At 35.3% G+C, this 17,814-nt stretch overlaps 2 protein-coding genes across 2 annotated transcripts; both read right to left on the bottom strand.

The window, feature by feature from the left end:
* Nucleotides 1-193: 193 nt before the first annotated feature.
* Nucleotides 194-2,968, bottom strand: LOC103411583 (probable pectinesterase 29). Its single transcript, XM_008350209.4, has 5 exons — nt 2,549-2,968; nt 1,952-2,111; nt 1,664-1,870; nt 972-1,219; nt 194-522 (listed from the first exon to the last, which is right to left on the bottom strand). Exons 1-5 carry the CDS (start codon nt 2,776-2,778, stop codon nt 363-365), a joined length of 1,005 nt encoding a protein of 334 aa, XP_008348431.1. The 5' UTR covers nt 2,779-2,968; the 3' UTR covers nt 194-362.
* A 6,833-nt stretch (nt 2,969-9,801) lies between these two features.
* Nucleotides 9,802-12,235, bottom strand: LOC103411581 (large ribosomal subunit protein uL13w). The gene is made up of 4 exons (XM_008350208.4): nt 11,854-12,235; nt 11,345-11,461; nt 11,145-11,232; nt 9,802-10,134 (listed from the first exon to the last, which is right to left on the bottom strand). The coding sequence occupies exons 1-4, from the start codon at nt 12,123-12,125 to the stop codon at nt 9,991-9,993; spliced, it is 621 nt and encodes a 206-aa protein (XP_008348430.1). The 5' UTR covers nt 12,126-12,235; the 3' UTR covers nt 9,802-9,990.
* Nucleotides 12,236-17,814: the final 5,579 nt, after the last annotated feature.

The following is a 17,814-nucleotide window of genomic DNA, read 5'->3' as shown; positions in this document are numbered from 1 at the left end:
TGAATCTTCTTGGGTCTTCTTCACATCCTGCAACGTTGAACGATGATCTGAATCAGAAAAATTTCTCAATTCTCCATTTGAGGCTTCGACTCTCGCATAAAGATTGTTTCGGCACTTGTACAACATGAATAAGAAGAGGTCGAAACTTGACTTTAAAATAGAAGAAGGGGAATAAATCACTTCCAATTCCAAATGGGGACAAGCAAACAATTCTTTGAACATTGAACACATTTGACATGAAATTTCACGAGCAATCTTCGAAATGTTGGAATACAATGGAGAAATTGAGAGTGTTTTACAAGACATGCAGGCAATAACGCTTCTCCTGAAATTTAATTAAATAAAATTAAAGTAAAATGAATTTAGAATGGCTGGTCACTGAGCCATCCATCAGCATTAATAAATTCCAAGCTTGCAAACTGCTGCACTGTATCACTGCTAAGCTTCTTTTCCCAACTCACTCGCTTTGAAGTGTTGGCTCCTGGTCCATAGCACTCCTGCTCTGCGTACGTCAATTGCTCTCTGCATATCACATTAAGTTGTATACATTTAAGGATCAAAATAATGTTTGTCGGTAGTACTATAGTCTAGTGGTATTCTTTTTTATTTGTAAATATGATATCTCATTTTCGCTTCCTAAGAATGGTGAGTTGGACATATACCAAACTATGGCCGACTCACTGTGTGGTTCTGCTCAAATTTCCCCACTCGTAATATCTTTTGGTATTACCAAGGGGAAATGGGTTATGCAAAGCATGCATGATGATGTTTATTTGATTCAAATCTAAGTCAAACAGAAACATTACTTAGCACAAACTATTAAGGTATTTGTAATGTACAGATACATTATTTGGTGAACAAATTTAGTTACTTCGATGATTTGGAAGGATTACATTTATGAAAATGAAAGGATTGGTGAAATTTGATGTGACTAAAGGTAGTGTTAGTATAATAAGGGTGAGAGATCTTACTCGTGGCCAACCATATTCCAAGGAGCCCAGCCCTCAGGAACGACGACGTTTGAGAAATTGGAATTGTAGAATATGACCCTTGAGTAACCTCTCCATGGCCTTCCCAAGAAGGTTGAACCAGTACCAGTCACTTTGCAATCCTTGAACACAAACCCATTGGGATCCTTTGGGTTGTCTCTTCCCTGTGCTGTGATAAAACCCGCCACACCACGTCCCAAAGCTCCACCAAGAACTGATATGGAACATTTCTACACATGTTGAACATTAAAAAAAAAATCACTATTTAATGTTCTTTCAACAAAATAGTAATGACATATCGACAACGTATCATGTGCTATAGATTGTTATTTGATAAGCAGATGCTATGTATGTCATTTTTTTCATGAGTAACATTTTTTTCATGAGTAACTACAGACATTCAATGCCAACAATCGTTGACAATTGGATCAAATCCAAACGATCAAATATGTATCGTCATTGAGTGCCTTTATGTATTTAAGAAACATAGTGCTATGTGACCCAACTTTTTCACCAACGTATCCATAATTCTATGTATAGGTCATAAATTGGGTCCCTCAACAAGACTCTGTATTGTATAGTGTAGATGATTGTTAGCTATTGATGTGTGAATGCATGTTTCTGAAAATTGAAGTTTGAAATTAAGGGGTAACGTAATTAAAGTATGAAGTAACCTCAAAAATGGATTGGCCACTGCCGAGGATGAAATCGACCGCACCCTGGATGGTGCAAAGCTTATAGTAGTGACGACCACTAACATCCCACAAAGTGTCTTGCAACCCAAAGAAACCACATCGATAAAATTTCAACTTGTCACCGGCTACCATCGCCGCCACTGCCGGCATTTGAGGGTTGCTATTCACAGGGTTGTTGTATGAATTCTGCATATAATTATTAGAAAATTGAAGAAATCTAATTAAACAAAATTAATAGAACGAATTAGAGGGAATATATATAATTACCACAAAGGTGATGGATCTGGCAATGATATTATCAGCGAAAGAGGCGAAAGTAGGGCTTTGTGCAAGTGAGTCATGATCACCCCAAACAATCTGTGTTTGGCGCCTATTTTCTCCTTTGAGAATTATGTACGGCTTATCACTCGGGATAGTCACTTTTTCCCTGCAATATTATTCATATGATACACACAAAATTACAACAAGCCAAGAAATTTAGATAACGGGAAACGATTTCTACACATTTTTTTTATTCTTTTGTATGTACACTCTTGTTTATTTATGTGGTTATGTCCCTTGATTCTCCTTTAATTTGTTCCATCTAAATCCCACAGATTAACAATGGTGTGCTGATGAACGGAAAAAATGGTGTCGAAATCATTTTTCTTTTTTATAATTAGTGATTTTTAAAAGTTGGTGTGATGGCAAGTGCCTTCGTCCATGAGCGGTAGGTCTCGGGTTCGAGACTTGGGAGCAGCCTCTCCATAAATGGGGGTAAGGCTAGCCGACATTCACCTCTCCCAGACCCTGCGTAAAGCGGGAGCCTTGTGCACTGGGTACGACCTAGTGATTTTTAAAAGTTGAAAAAGAAAATGAAAATACCTATACGTGCCAGCCTTGATCTTGATAGAAACCCAGTGCCGGTTGTTTTTAGGAACAGCATTGATGGCAGATTGTATGGAGGTGAAATCGCCACGGCCGGATTTATCAACGGTGGTGGTGTAATAAGCAATCTTCTTATTGCCGTATACTCTATACAGTTGGGCATCTGCTTCTCCAAATAATCCAAGACCTACTAAAAGTAGGGCAACACACTGGAAAAACGACGACATCTTTGAGCCTAATTAAAATTAAATTGCAGAAAATCAACAGTATATATATAAAGCTCGTGTATATTCTGTGTGTGTGTGTGTGTCTCTCTCTCTCTCTCTCTCTCTCTCTCTATATATATATATATATATATATCTGGCTGTGTGGAGAAGAAGAGAGGGGAGAGCAGAACAGAAAAGAAATGGGGTTTTCAATGTTTGCTTGGTGCATTCATATGTTTGTATTTAAAGCATGCCATTGAGAGAGTGGGATTTGGAGGGAATGTGGGAAAGTCAAAGGTCTCTCAATAAAAGAATGTACCATAATGATCATAAATTTATTATTTGATTTTATTTCCTTTCCTACGTATTTTCTAAAGAATTATAAAGGGAAAAAAATGTATCTTCAGGCTACATCAAAGTGTGCGGAAGTAGGAACATGTTTTGTTGCAGAAATTAGAAGATCTAGAAAATCAACAAAAGAAGGTAACAAAAAAGTAACAACAACACCAACTAAGTCTTATTCTATTAAGTGAAATCTGCTGTATAAATTCTAAAATGTAGTTATATTTGGTTTTGCGCAAAGCCTTCCGTTAGCTCTAATACTCCATATATTTTCTTATAGTCTCTAGTCTTCCTAGGTCTTCCTCTATCCTTTTTGTCCTGAACCCTCCTCTTATAGTCGTATATTCTAATGAAAGCATCTGTAGGTCTTCGCTTCACGTGAAATGACAACTACTACACATTTTAATAAATGTAGGAACCGATTCTCACATATTTTTGTTGAAAGACCAAAGTTCCAATTAACTGTACAAACAAATATTACAAAATAGAAAGAAAATCAAAAGAATAATGCGCAAGTAAATCAAAAGAATAACAGTTTGCCTATATATAGAAAGAAAATAAAAATAAAATCTCATGATTTCAGATGCTGCTTATAGACATTTTAGGAGCAATTTTTTTTTTCTTCTAATGAGGTAGGCCTGCCATGCCATGTCCCATAATTAAAGATGGAAGATACTGCAATATATGATTGATATATTGACACAAATTGATTAGATTTGTTTAAGTAGCCTTCAAACATGTCACTTAGTACTACGGTCTAGTGATATTTCTCTTCAGTTGTATTAGGTTCGATTCTCGCCAAAAGCAAATTTGAACTACTTTATTACTAGCTCATTGTGAGACTAAGCCCACCTCTCATCCTTTTAGTGTAGATAATATCGTTTGTTCAAAAAGAAAATGAAAGCAAAAAAAAAAAGTAGCCTTCCAAACTTAGCATATTTTGTTTCCGGATTAAAATTTGCTCAAATGCAAACGTATTATTTGTATTAAGTGGGTTTGAGACTCATTTTTACAAACAAAATGCACTAATATCATCTAAATTATAAGATAAATATTCGAACTTAAGTGCAGAAATAACATATTACTCTAGCCAACTTAATTGAACCAATTCATGTCAGAAGAGACGCAAATGGAGTTGCGTATAGATCGGCTAGATATGGTTTAACAAGTTCACAAATGTTTAATTAGTTTGAATAACTACCTGATGTAGTTTTCAACTTACTTCTTGAGAATAGGTATAACTGATCTGTTTGGTGCACGTCCACTTTTTGTGATTGAAGCCCTCTCCATTTTATGTCGTGGGAGATTTGGATGCGATTTCTAACTACCAATGTTCTTTGATTGAAATCTTATTTATTTTTAGTGTTTGATCCAAGTCTCTGATTATTAGTATTATTGTATTTCCATGTCAGCTATTTTATTTTTAAACTTAAAATTGGATTTGTAGTTGCCTATATTAATGATATTTTAAATAAAATCCATGATTTTGGGATTAAAATTATTCAAAAATAAAAATTATACTCCCCACCTTATGGAAAGAAAATTCAAAATCAGTAGAAAATCATGTTTACATATAAAAATAACTATGGGTACATTCATTAAATCAACCCAAAAAAAATAATATACCACAATGCATTTGGTTGATTCTTCAAACCAAAAATGTGGGTACATTATTCAAAAAAATATAATAATAATAATTAATAGATATTATGCTTAATAAAATTAATAAATTTCTTCAAATACACTTTGCATGAATACATTTTCAAATCAACAAAAAAGAACATACACATGTAAGTATGATTGCATAAACAGAAGCAACTAAAAAATAATGTACCAATAATAATATATGGGGATATAAGTCATGGGATAGTGATTCATGAGTACAATTTTGAAATATGTAGGATGAGCGATAAAATAAAGTTGCAAACAAAAGTGAGCTTGAAAGAGAAAGACGAGACTTTCCCCTAGTGGATGACCTCGATTCTAAAGTTTTGTGGCATGCTAAATCCCATAGCGCAAGTGGTTTCTTTATAACAGTGGTGAGGAGAAGTGTTGTTTTGCACTACAACGTGGATTTGAGCTCCATTGATTCTCTAATCTAACATTTAATTTAATAAATCTATCATTTGATTAAAAAAAAATAAAAATAAAACCCCATAGCATATTTGGGCGATGAAGATAATCTTGTTTTTTTTAATATAAATAAAAATTAGATAATCTTGTTGATTAGTTAAGAAAAAGTCGTTCAAAATTTTGATAAACTTACCATAAACAACTTTCCAACAATTCTATAAATTAACGAATGAATAAGTATTATTTTCAATACCCAATAAAAATTGTTGTCGTGTAAAAGAAATTATGAGAAATGTTAAGAATACTCTTTCAAAAGTGGGACTCTCTATGGACATTTTATCCCCTCATGTTTTTTTCGCACAATGGTTCATAATATTGGCATAATAATTTACGTTAAACTGTGATGTGTTAGAAAATTCATGAAAAATCTCACTTTTGCAGGAGCTGCTTAGCATTTCTCAATATTTATTATGAAGTCTAATGTGAAAAAGTCAAGAATTTTGGTCACAAATTGAAAATTAGTAAGATTTTAGTCAATGCTCGTTATTAACTAGAGACCGAAACCTAATTTGTTTTTATTTTAATATGATAATATACATCGTGCTTTTCTTTAAAAAATTATGCACAAGTATGCTCTAACAAAATTCTTTGTGGCCATCAAAATTGAGGTTGAAAATCATTGAGTCCTTAAAATTTCCACCCTCTCAAGCAAAAACATCTGAGAAGGACATTTGGCTACTCTCCAAGTTTCTTCCTCAAATGAGTCGAACAATCTAGAATTTTTGTTATTTTGTAGGATGAAAACGCACTATATCAAAGTGTGGTAGGTAAGTTCTGAATAAATTTGGTAAACCAAGTTTTTGACCTTATAATTGTTGGTTGTGAGCCTTACCTGCCTAATTGAAGTGCTAATTGCTACAAATTTGTTAAAATAATATTAGTGTTTGAAAACTTTAGGACCATTTTCTTGTAAAATAAGTAATAGGTAATGCTAGGGAGATCATCAACTTAAACTATAATTTGTATATCATATGACGTGGTTTTTAATAATTAGATTATTACTTAGGGGCTTGTTTGGTGGGCTGTTTGTGATAGGTTATTATCAATTAAAATGGACTTGAGTCCAGTCTATTGTTTGTTGTGTCAAAATGTGTGATGGACATGAATGAACATGATACGTTATGAATTCACAATAGAAAGGGTTCTCTAACTTATCCTTATTCATAGGTTACAAGTCATGCCTTGCATATCTCTGCCAATTCAATCATTCCCTAAGGTCTGATCCCATCTAGTCCACAGCTCTCAATGTCAAGTAACGTGCTTATTTTTTTATTAATGACATATCATATAATTTATAAATTTGGTCTAAAACGTTTGTCGACCTAACACTACTCATAAATGATTATACAGTCGTTTTCTGTTATAATTTCAATAACTGCTCTCCATCCCTCCAAGGGTTCCATTTCTGTTATTTTCCCACCCTAGAAAAAGGATAAAAAAAAACTACTACTTAATGTCAAGTGTCAACCCTTGCTCGCATATTAAGGCCTCTAAACATATTCTTCTTTTTTAATAAGTGATGAAGTGAAGGATAACACGAAACAAAAATAAAAAAAATGAAAAACACACATCATTTTTAACTTCTCATGCATTTCATGTTCGGAATTTTTGTTTGATTTATTCAATAGTTTGTTTCCAATAGTGGAGCATGTACTCTACAAAAATTGTATGCGTGGAGCGAGGCTTCGCGTGTGGAAGAAAACCAAACTCCCAACAATCCTAAATATGGATGGAACTAAAAGATATGATCGTCAAACAACATATACCTAACTAAATCTGCAGGTTCTTCAAATCAAGTGCAACCAACTACCCTATGCTATTTTGTTTATTTTTTTAATTATGACATAAGGTTTTTATGTGAAAATAATTGAATTACAAAGTCATTGATTGTTGCTAAAATTAGATAACCAAAATTAACCTCATTAAGTCTCGAATTGTAGTGTTCGCAAGTACACAAATCATATGATAGTATTACTTTGAAGCATGGATATCGTCCCACATAGATCAAATTGATTCTAAAAATCTTACTAACTAAATTGAAACAATCATAATGGAGAAGCTTTAACAGAAAATATATGACATTTTGACTTAAAGTGAAATTAAATAAAACTTGAAAATAAAATGCATTAATAAATTGAAAACATAAGAAAAGAAGACCTAGGGCACTTGAATTCACCGTAACAAATTCTACTTAATTCCCTTAGTATGTTATGCCCAAGTAGTTCTCCGATATTGATGATCAATTTTCCTTAATTATTCAACAGCCATGACATCTGGTTGCATCAAAAGTATCCTTACATGTTAACCCTTTATGACATCTAGATGATTTTTTTATGGCATCTAGATGAATTTAAACAAGTAAGAACCCATTAAGCTCTATGGAAATCCTTAGAAAAAATCACACAAACCCTAATTGCATGACATCTACAAATAGGTGTTTATGGTATCAATTGCAAGAAGCTAACTCTAAGTTAAGTATGACATCTATAATCTATTATAACTTGTATCAAATCAACTTAACTAAAATTTAGATGGTGATCAAGCATCTAAACAAAAAACAAGAGCATTATGTATAGCAAAAGTTACTCAATAAAGAAGAAAACATGATGTTTGTACCATACTTGACCAATCCCGAAACTACTGAGCACCGGTCAACGTTATACCGTCAAGGACCCAGAAGAGTTTCCCTCCAACCAGGAGGCCAATCACAGCGCGACACATGTCGATATCAGAACCCAATCATATCACGACACGTGTCAACATCAGAAGCCAATCACAACACGACACGTGTTAATGTCAGAATGAAACTAGAAACTCTCTTCTATAAATAGAGAACATTCTCTCACAATATTTCCTAATGTCATTTGTACTAAATCATTCACTTGTACTCACTAAAGGAGAGCTTGAACCTATGTACTTGTGTAAACCCTTCCCAATTAATGAGAACTCATCTACTCCGTGGACGTAGCCAATCTGGGTGAACCACGTACATCTTGTGTTTGCTTCCCTATCTCTATCCATTTACATACTTATCCATACTAGTGACCGGAGCAATTTAGCGAAGGTCACAAACTTAACACTTTCTGTTGTAACAAAGTCCTCACTGATTTTGTGCATCAACACATGATAATAACAATACCACAAGGCAATTAACATATCAGGCTACATCGTAGCCCTAGAAAAGAAAAAAAATAACTCTAGCTTTCTTCCTCTTTGCCGCAACCTTCTCCTCCAACATACGATGATTTTTTGTTTTAGTGGCCGACTCCTAATAAGGAGAAGTTACCTCCTTATATAAAACCCACGGCAAGAAGGAAAAATGCATCCTACTAAATGGAAATAATAAAACTAGTAATTTAGTTCTCTCCTAAAATCCATTGAATAGCGTTTTCATGTCCATTTGATTTCCAAAACCGTTGTACTCCACTGAAATTACTCTAGACACCTGAAATTGTCATTTTCTTCTCCTTTTTCAGGTTGTTCCGCTATCAAATGCCTAAACATCAAAACAATATTTTAGTGCATTTAACCCATTAATATATACAAAATTCAAAGTGAATATATGATAATAATGTATGAAAATATGACCACATCATTGATTTTAGTCATTTTAGAAGTTTTTACAAAGACTATTATGAAACCTATTTTTCTTCTCAATTTCTCAACGCCATAAGCTACTTAAAATTCATGTCGGACATTCTAATGATGTGTTTTTTGGAGACATAAATTAACCACATTTAATATGAAAAAGACACATAGACTATATGCTCAATATAATGGTTGTACCCTTGACGTCATGAGTAGACCACAAAATTATCTCCTTGGGTGTCCAATGCACTTGTGCTCTTACCGACGGGATCTTCAAGAATACTAGATGGCAGGATTACGAGGCTAGCTTGCGTCATCAAAGACTACCTAGTATGCTCTACAACTTCCCTTCCCAGCTGCCTGCTAGGGTTTTTTCCCTATAAATAGCGAAGTCAATTGGAGAAAACGGGAAGTCACTTACTACTAAGAAATTACTCTTTCAAGTTCTCTTTTCTCTGTGCTACTTTTCTGACTTGGGCATCATAGGCCCTTGGTAGACAGCTCCCCCTTTTCAGGGTGTTGGTCAATTAAGCTAACAATGTTTGCTCTCTTGTAAATGAAATTTCGTCAAATCAATCGTGCACGAAATTTGTCCAGTTTTTACTGTCAAAAATTTATTGTGGCCTTGCTAATGTATATCTTTAATTTCTTGGTTGCTGGCAAAAACACACATAGAACTAGCATACATATCTTTAATTTCTTGTTTGCTGGCACAAAGTTCATTGAAAAAACATATCGAACTAGATATATGGTAAAACCGCTTTGAGATGGCATTGTCCAATTGCAGGAACAAAATCCTGGGAGAACTCAACAGTGACATGTTTCCCAATTGTTTCCGATCCGGATATACCAAAGATCACCCCTACTCTCTTGCATTATACAGGGTTGATTACTAAATCAGATGTTAAACTTAAATGTTGATAGGGTTACTCGTGTCTATTTCAACCGTGTTCTTGTAATTTCAAAAGCAAAAGAACCGAATTCATAAAAGAGTGATTTAGCCACTTCATGAATACCAAATCCCAAACAAGTGAAAGATATGTATCAGAAACAACTACGCAAATACTTAGCTATTAGAGCAAACAACGAAGTGTCATAACACGAACAAAATTGAACTCCGCAACTCAATCGTCAACAACATTATCATCTTCAAACAAATCATTCTACTCATCAATATTTAATGGGGGCAATGATCTCAAGATGGGGTCCTAGTTTCTCCTCAGCAACCTTTTCTGCTTTCACCCTCAGTTTGTTCAACTGTTTCTTCCTCTCATAAGCAACCTGGGCTCTCTCCTTTCTCTTGTTCTCAAGCTCCTGCACGCACAAATTCAGTAGTTTAACATTAGTAAGCACAAGAAAGTAAAATAAATGCGTGAACTTCATGCTTCTCCATTGCATAACGAGAGCGCTTTCCCAAAGATAAAAAACATGCATATGAGTTCCATGGACACGTGTTGAATTTATGCTCTGGTGATGCAATAATACAAACACAGAAAGTACTAGACCTAACTTAGATAAACCACAAAAACTCAAGTTCTAATATGAAGTGTGAAACACCAAATTTTCAGTACAAGTGTTAGTGCACATGGGGATCAAATCAGAGGAATAATAAACAATTGACAATACGCACCAAATATAAACAACTAAATAACTAGAACTTAAGCTATGTTTGGGTGAGAAATTGCCAATTTTCAAGGGATTGAAACAAAGTAAAGAATGGAACACAAAAGGTTCATAGACGGGATTAAGATATTGCCCTGTATGATCCTTACAAAGGTACATACGAGGAATTTGCAAATGACACCTTCCAAGTCGGATTTGCAAATTCCCCTCATATGCCTTTGTAATGGCCAAGGAGGGCTTTTTGTAATCACCCTCCATCTAATATTTTGTGATAAATTCCTTAATTGAGACTTAGAAATCCCTCACCCAATCATAGCTTTAGAAAACAGAAGGTAAAGACCAATATAAGTGATTAATAAAGATAGAAAACCAAGGGTGTGCCTTTTACTAATATAGTACAATAATGTTAGTTGACTCCACCACTCAGACATGCAACATGAAGCATATAGCAACCATTTTCCAAACCATGAAAACAGAAGCGCGAACAACATGTGCATTTAAGAGGGAGAAAATACATAAACCACGGAAACTACATTGTTCTCAACTAATATTGCAATCTGATTCAACAGGAAATAATGGGTATACTACTTTGAACTAAAAGAGAAAACTTGATACTTTACCCAAACTATTGCAGAGAAACTCTCAGCATAAGGACACAAAAGACTCAGTAAAATCAAACAAGGAAAGCAGGAGATTCTCACCTTGATGGTCTCATAGTGGTTCCATCCAACCTCAGAAGAAAGCTTGCCCAGCAAACAGTACTTGTGTCCTGCTTGGAGCCTCAAGACCCTGAAGATTCCCAAATGATAAAACAATAAACATTCACGTCATGAAAAACAAAACAATCTAAAATAACTAGGCAGGAAATTAGCAAATTAAAACATGGTGTCAAAAAGCTTACTTAAGTGCATCAGGAATGACCATCCTCTTAACCTTGTCATATGGAGGTGGAATACCCTCATATGCCTTCAAACGAGCAAGTGCAGCAGCACCACGCTTAGTCTTATGGGGAATCATCCTGGAAAACAAAGTAATAACAAAACTAATTCAACATATTTACACAAAAAAACTCTCTCAAGCAGTAGAACAAAGCAGAAAGCAAGAACTTTTTTTATTCCTAACAAAGAACTACATAACTCTTAACTAAAACCAGAAAAAAAAAACTATAAAATAGAACAAAAACAAAACTTTATTGCTCCTACTGAATTAATACAATCAATTTCATCATCAACCAAAAACTCAACAATAAAAACTAACAAAATCCCATATGGGTTTCATAAATTCCATTAATTTATATAAGAAAATGTAACCTAATCAAATAAACCAAGAGAAACCCACCAGCCTAACCTCAATTAAACATATGCTTAAATCACTAAATCGGTAAAAAATAACAGAGAAAAGACGACGTACCCACGGATGGTGCGCCAGAGGATCTTAGCAGGGGCGCGGAAGTGGATGGGACCATGAGAAGGCTTGGTGTTCATGCGCTTACGCAAGAACCTCATGTACTTCATCTTCTGCCTCACCAGCCCACCGGAGATACAGATCTCCTCCGCGCGAACAACCACGACCTTCTGGCCATTGAGCAGCTCCTTGGCGAGGATCGACGACAGGCGGCCGAGCATGTGGTGGCGGGCGTCCACCACAACGCGCTTTGCGCAGATACCTGAACCAGACACCATTGTTCTCGAGGTCTCTCTCTCTCTCTCTCTCTGAAACCCTAATGCGGCTCTGAAGTGAGAAATGGGTGCAAGAGTTAGGGTTTTGTGAAAGTGTGAAGGTTATATAGGATGCGGGTTCCCATTGGCTGCTGGCGGATGTACGTTTGACCTCTGGGCTGCGAGGGTAGCAACGCGGCCCAGTCTTAGGCCCATACTATTTCCCGGCCTACACACGCTGAACCTGGAGGAATTAGGATTTCGATGAACACCTTGGCCCGGTTTTATTTTTATTTTTTACTTTTCGCAAATTTTGGTTAGACATGTATGCCACCCCTTAAAAAGAATTAACGTGTTTGGAGAATACTTGAGGATATTATAAGAGTAATGTTAGAGAAATTAAATTTTTAAACCTACAAACGAAGACTAGTTACCGAGGGTTGTGGTTGTTAGAGGAGGTCATGGAATGAATGAGGTCACCTTAAACCGTCTCCAAGCGAGGGTTGGGCGAAGGGGCTTGTGGGCCCCACTGGATAAAAAATGGCCAAAGGGCAAACCAGCTGGCCCAATCCAGCTAGCCCCAGGCCTAGTTGGATTTTTCATTATTAATACATTTTCTGTCGGATATATCCAACAATATTGTCCTTTTTTTTTCTTTTTCTTTTTTGGGCCAAAATTTTTTTCTTTTTATTTTTTTAAATTCCCCTTTTTTCCTATAAATACCTAAGTCATTCCTACATCATTTTTCACATCATTTTCACCCTTTTAAAATTTAAGTTGTTATAGTTTTTAAATTTAAAGAATAAATTATGTTTGGCTCTATGGCCTTTTAGGCCATCTTCAACCGAATGATCCTGAGGGTCAAAGGGCCAAAAATTGCCTGAAAGCCGTATCCAATCGATGGCCAGGCCAAAGGGCTCGTGGGCCCCACTGGATAAAAAATGGCCAAATGGCCAAAGGGCCAACCGACTGGTTCAATCCAGCCATCTAACTAGCTTGCCGGCTATCCCAATTTCATTTTTTTTTTGTCTTAGCCCATTTTTTGTTTTTTATGCCCAGCCCACTTTTCTTTTTTCTTTTTTGGACCTTTTTTTCTAATTTTTTCCTACACAATTTCTCACATATTTTTCATCATTCCATACTATATTACTTGTCACATATTTTTCATCATTTCATACTATATTACCTCATTTTATTTCAATTCTTTACATTCCATACTATAACCCTTTGACCCTCGATTGAAGATTGTTTTTTGTGATAGGGCTAAAACGAGTATTCTGACCCTTTAGCCCTCGGTTGGAGATGGTAAGAAATATGGCATTGTATTGTTCATTAAAATATTAATTTCTTGGTAGGCCAGATGGCTAAAACGAGCCATTTGGCCAGCCTTCGGTTGGAGATGGCCTTTGACCATTTCCAACCGAAGGGGTCAAAGGGCCAGAGAGCCAAAAATAGCCTGAAAACTGTCTTCAACCGAGGGCCAAAGGGCCATAGGGCTCGTTTTAGCCCTGTCACAAAAAACCGTCTCCAACCGAGGGCCAAAGGGCCAAACATAATTTATTATTTAAATTTAAAAACTATAACAACTTAAATTCAAATCCAACAACAACTTAAATTAAAAACTACAACTTATATTTAAAAACTACAACTTATATTTAAAAACGACGAATTAAATTTAAAAACTACAAATTAAATTTAAAAACAACATTAACTTGAATGCAAAAACTACAACTTAAATTTAATATCCATAATCAACATCATCTTCATCATCCGCCATTGTAGGAGTATAATTAGATGTAAACAATTGCCGCCTGATGCGAAATATATAAACACACAAATTAAACCCTCTTTTTATCAATTGTAGTAAAGTATGTAAGTAGGGATCGTTCTAGACCGGAGATTAGGAGGAATTGCTAAATCACTTGGAAACTGACTTGAAAACGTAAAAACAAAGTTTAAAACACTAACTAGACTCAAAGAATGCAAAACTATACTTTAAAACACTAAAACAAACCAAAAGACTCAAAACAGCCCCTAAACACTCAAAACTACCTTAAACACACAATCTGGGCAGTTTTGGGACTCTAACACAAACTTGGATGAATTTTGGTTTTCTAATGAACTAAAACACTTAAAAACATAATCTAAGACACGTTCTAATTAATATGACTCAAAGAAATAAGATGGAGTTGATTTTGGACGAAAATAATTAAATTAAGACAAGAACAAAGTAAACAAATTCTTAGACAAATTTAAGTGAATCAAAACAGATTGTAAAATGAATTTGAATGAAACTTATGGATGGAAGGCTAGCTAGGAGGTTCTTCTCCACACATGTCACACTTGCATACAAAACGATTTCCAGTTGCTTTTCGATAAGCTATGAATACTCAACGCCCCAAATTAACCGTGAATTGCACTAATTAACCCTCAGTTTTTCCACAAGTTATTGGATTGGATGATTGCATACGACAACCCAAAACATTCCCTACAAGTTCCCTACATGAATTGCATAATAGAGATACAAGCAAGAATCATTAAGTTCTATGAAAAACATAAGCATTGACGAGGCACTCGTTACTATGATTTGCATGAAACTTATGCCAAGAATTTACTTAACGTGATTGTGACTAGCAACCTTCACTACTTGTGAATATAAGTTCATAACGATTAGGTGAAACTCCCTTATATTCTAGCGTTAAATTCATCATAAAAATTAAGCGTGCACTCTCAACCAACATACACAAATCATTTTTTATACGATCGGATAAGTAAATTGAATTCACAACTGGATGTAATCAAATCATATTGCAAGTATGAACATGGTTTCGAATCACCCCCTAACTAAGAGGGGTTTAGTTCCTCATACTCACAAAGCAAAGATACATAAAATTAGACATTAAAATCAAAGGAAAGAAAACACCTAAAATGCTCCAACTTGGGTAGCAAGTGCATCCAAGAATTCTCATTTGCTTGCTTGCGGCAGATTGCTTTGTGGACGAATTTTTGGGTAGTTTTATGATGTAGAATGGATGAGGAATGGTATGGAAAGGTTTAGGGTAAGTGTGGATGAGTGTTTGAGGGTTGGAGGGTGGTGGAGAATGATGCGTAAAATAACTAAACACACAAATTAAACCCTCTTTTTGACAATTGTAGTATGGATGTAAGTAGGGTATCGTTCTAGGCCGGGGATTAGGAGGGATTGCTAATCTATTCTAAATTAATTTAAAAATATTAAACAAGACTCAAGGACACAAAACTAGGCTAAAAACTCTAATAACTCGAAACACACTTAGAATGACTCAAAATAATGAAAACAATCAAATTAGACACTAGGAACTGAAATGGACGGAAATTGCATTAAAAGACTAACAACAATGAAAACTAACTAAATAATATAATTTAATAATGGGGGGGGTTTGGTTTTGACGAGAAGTAAATTAAACTTAAATAAATTACAGAATTGACAAAAACATGAAATTAAGGTGAAATGATAGGTGATGGATTAGCTAGAGGGTTCTTCTCCACACATGACACATATGCAACCTAAATTGATTTTCAGTTGTTCTTTCAATAAGTTGTGAATCTCAACACTTTAGATTAACCGTGAACAACACTTTTTTAATCTTCAAGTTTTCCTTAAGTTATTGAATTGGACGGGAAAACGCATACAACAATTCAAAACATTCTTCAAAAGTCCCCTACGTGAAAAGCACAATAGAGATACAATCAAAGATCATTAAACTTTGTGAAAACTATAAGCATTGACGAGGCATTCGTAACTATGAAAAGCATGATACTCTTGCCAAGAATTCACTTAACACGATTGTGGATAACAACCTTCACTACTTGTGAATATAAGTTCATAACGATTAGGTGAAATTCACTTATATTCTAGCATCAAATTCATGCATGTAAATTAAGTATGCATCCTTAATCGACATACAAAAATAAGTTATCAATCAAGCAGTTAAGCAAATTAAATCACAACTCAGAAATCACAACTGAAGGTAATCAATTCATATTACAAATATATTCATGGTTTCGAATTAACCTCTAGCCAAAATAAATTAGTTACACATTATTAACAAATTAAACCAAACGTAAATCATGAGTTTGAGAAAATAACACCAATAAGAACGGAGTGAAGCCCTCTGCCTCTGTGCTCCTCTTCTTCCCTGGCTGTCGCACTCTGACCTCTTTTTCCCCGCCAGTCTTCTTCCCTGTGCTTATTTCTGCGCCTAGCAAGTCCCTGACTTGCCCTCCTTCCAATTCCCCGTGTCTTACGCTGCTCTCACGCTGCCAAAGGCAACGTCCTGTCCGTTCTCACCTCCTCCAAAGCAGCCTCCCACTTCTCCTTTTATTCTCCTACTGACCCCTTCTCCAGCTCACGTTTTCTAGCTGCCAAAAGCAGCTCTTTGATTCTCTTCTATTATTTTTCTTCCATGCCTCACACTCCCCGCATCTTCTCCTTTTCTGCACGCTGCAAAGGCAGCTTTCTCTATATTCTTCTTTTGTTTCTCAAGGCTGCAAGACAGCCTTCTCTTTCCTTAGCTGTCCCGCCTGCTTTCATGCATGGCGCTTCGCAAGTCTCTCCTTGGATTCTCGCTATCTTTCCTTTTTTTCTTGGATCCCCTTTCTTTATTTTATTCCTCTTGCTGTCCTTGGATTCTTCCTTGACAAAATAATACAAAACTAATTTGTATCATAAACTCTAAATTAGTAGCAGTTGGGAATTAAGAACAAATTCAAGTAACAAATCCAAAACCAATATTCTATGAAACAATCAATTCAATGCATATAAAATAAACCAAAATAAACCAAAATAAAACCCAATCCAAAAATAAAACCAATATTCTTTCTGTTTATTATTTAAAACTCATTTGTACTATTTTTATTTTCTTTGCATAACAAATCCTATAAACATAAAAATAACGTAAATAGCTCAAAAATATAAGGAACTAACTAAGAAAAGACGAGTGAATTCGAAGTAAAAATATATATAAATATGATCCGATCAGAGAACTAGGCAAAGAGGGTGGAAGAAGGTGGAGTGGCTGTTATGTTTTCTAGGCACTAGAATGGTGTTTTTGGGGTGTTTTGCTACCTAGGGTGAGTATGGACGAATTTCTGTGATGAATGGTGAATATGAGAGTGTGAACCCTTTGCCAAGGGGTGTAAACATGTATATATAGGCCCCAAAAACCTTAGAGAATCAGGTTAGGCTAGGGAGAATGCACGGCAAAGAGTGTATGTGGTGTGCAATGGTCCAAGGGTGAAAATGAAGTGATGATGCAAAGTGTGAAGGGTAAAATGGAGTGGTCTTGTAGCTAGGGAGCATGAATGATTGTGTACATTGCATAGAGATGGAAAGGGAGGTGAAAATGTGTCAATAAATGGGTCAAAGGTGCAGCAACATGTGGTACACAAGGCATGGGATTCCAAATGTGAATGATGGAGCATCAATTGGTGCATGTTATGGTTGTGAAAGTTGTATAAAATTTTGTGGGTGAAGGGAACAAGAGGTATCAAGCAATTAAGTGTAATAATTAAATGAATTGAAGCATGAAATCAGAAATTATGTAGGGGACAAGAGTGATCAAGTATGGCATGGGAATCCAAAGGGAATTCTATGTTGTTTTGCATGGCAATGAAGGCAAGTTGGGGTGACAAATTTTTGGGTTGAGTTCTTCATCTTTTGGACCATAATTCT

The sequence above is a fragment of the Malus domestica genome, chromosome 04 (assembly GCF_042453785.1).
Source record: "Malus domestica chromosome 04, GDT2T_hap1".
Lineage (NCBI taxonomy): Eukaryota > Viridiplantae > Streptophyta > Magnoliopsida > Rosales > Rosaceae > Malus > Malus domestica.
The sequence above is the reverse complement of the archived record's forward strand: the minus strand, read 5'-3'. Positions and strand labels throughout refer to the sequence as shown.

Bases quoted from the DNA above. Each gene is read 5' to 3' on its own strand.
- LOC103411581 (XM_008350208.4), bottom strand. From the start codon at position 12,125: ATGGTGTCTGGTTCAGGTATCTGCGCAAAGCGCGTTGTGGTGGACGCC. The intron at 11,462-11,853 runs GTACGTCGTCTT...TTTGTTTTCCAG, and splicing joins CTCTGGCGCACCATCCGTGG to GATGATTCCCCATAAGACTA. The intron at 11,233-11,344 runs GTAAGCTTTTTG...GGGAATCTTCAG, and splicing joins GTCATTCCTGATGCACTTAA to GGTCTTGAGGCTCCAAGCAG.
- LOC103411583 (XM_008350209.4), bottom strand. From the start codon at position 2,778: ATGTCGTCGTTTTTCCAGTGTGTTGCCCTACTTTTAGTAGGTCTTGGA. The intron at 1,871-1,951 runs GTAATTATATAT...AATTATATGCAG, and splicing joins CCAGATCCATCACCTTTGTG to AATTCATACAACAACCCTGT. The intron at 523-971 runs GTAAGATCTCTC...TGTGATATGCAG, and splicing joins TGGAATATGGTTGGCCACGA to AGAGCAATTGACGTACGCAG.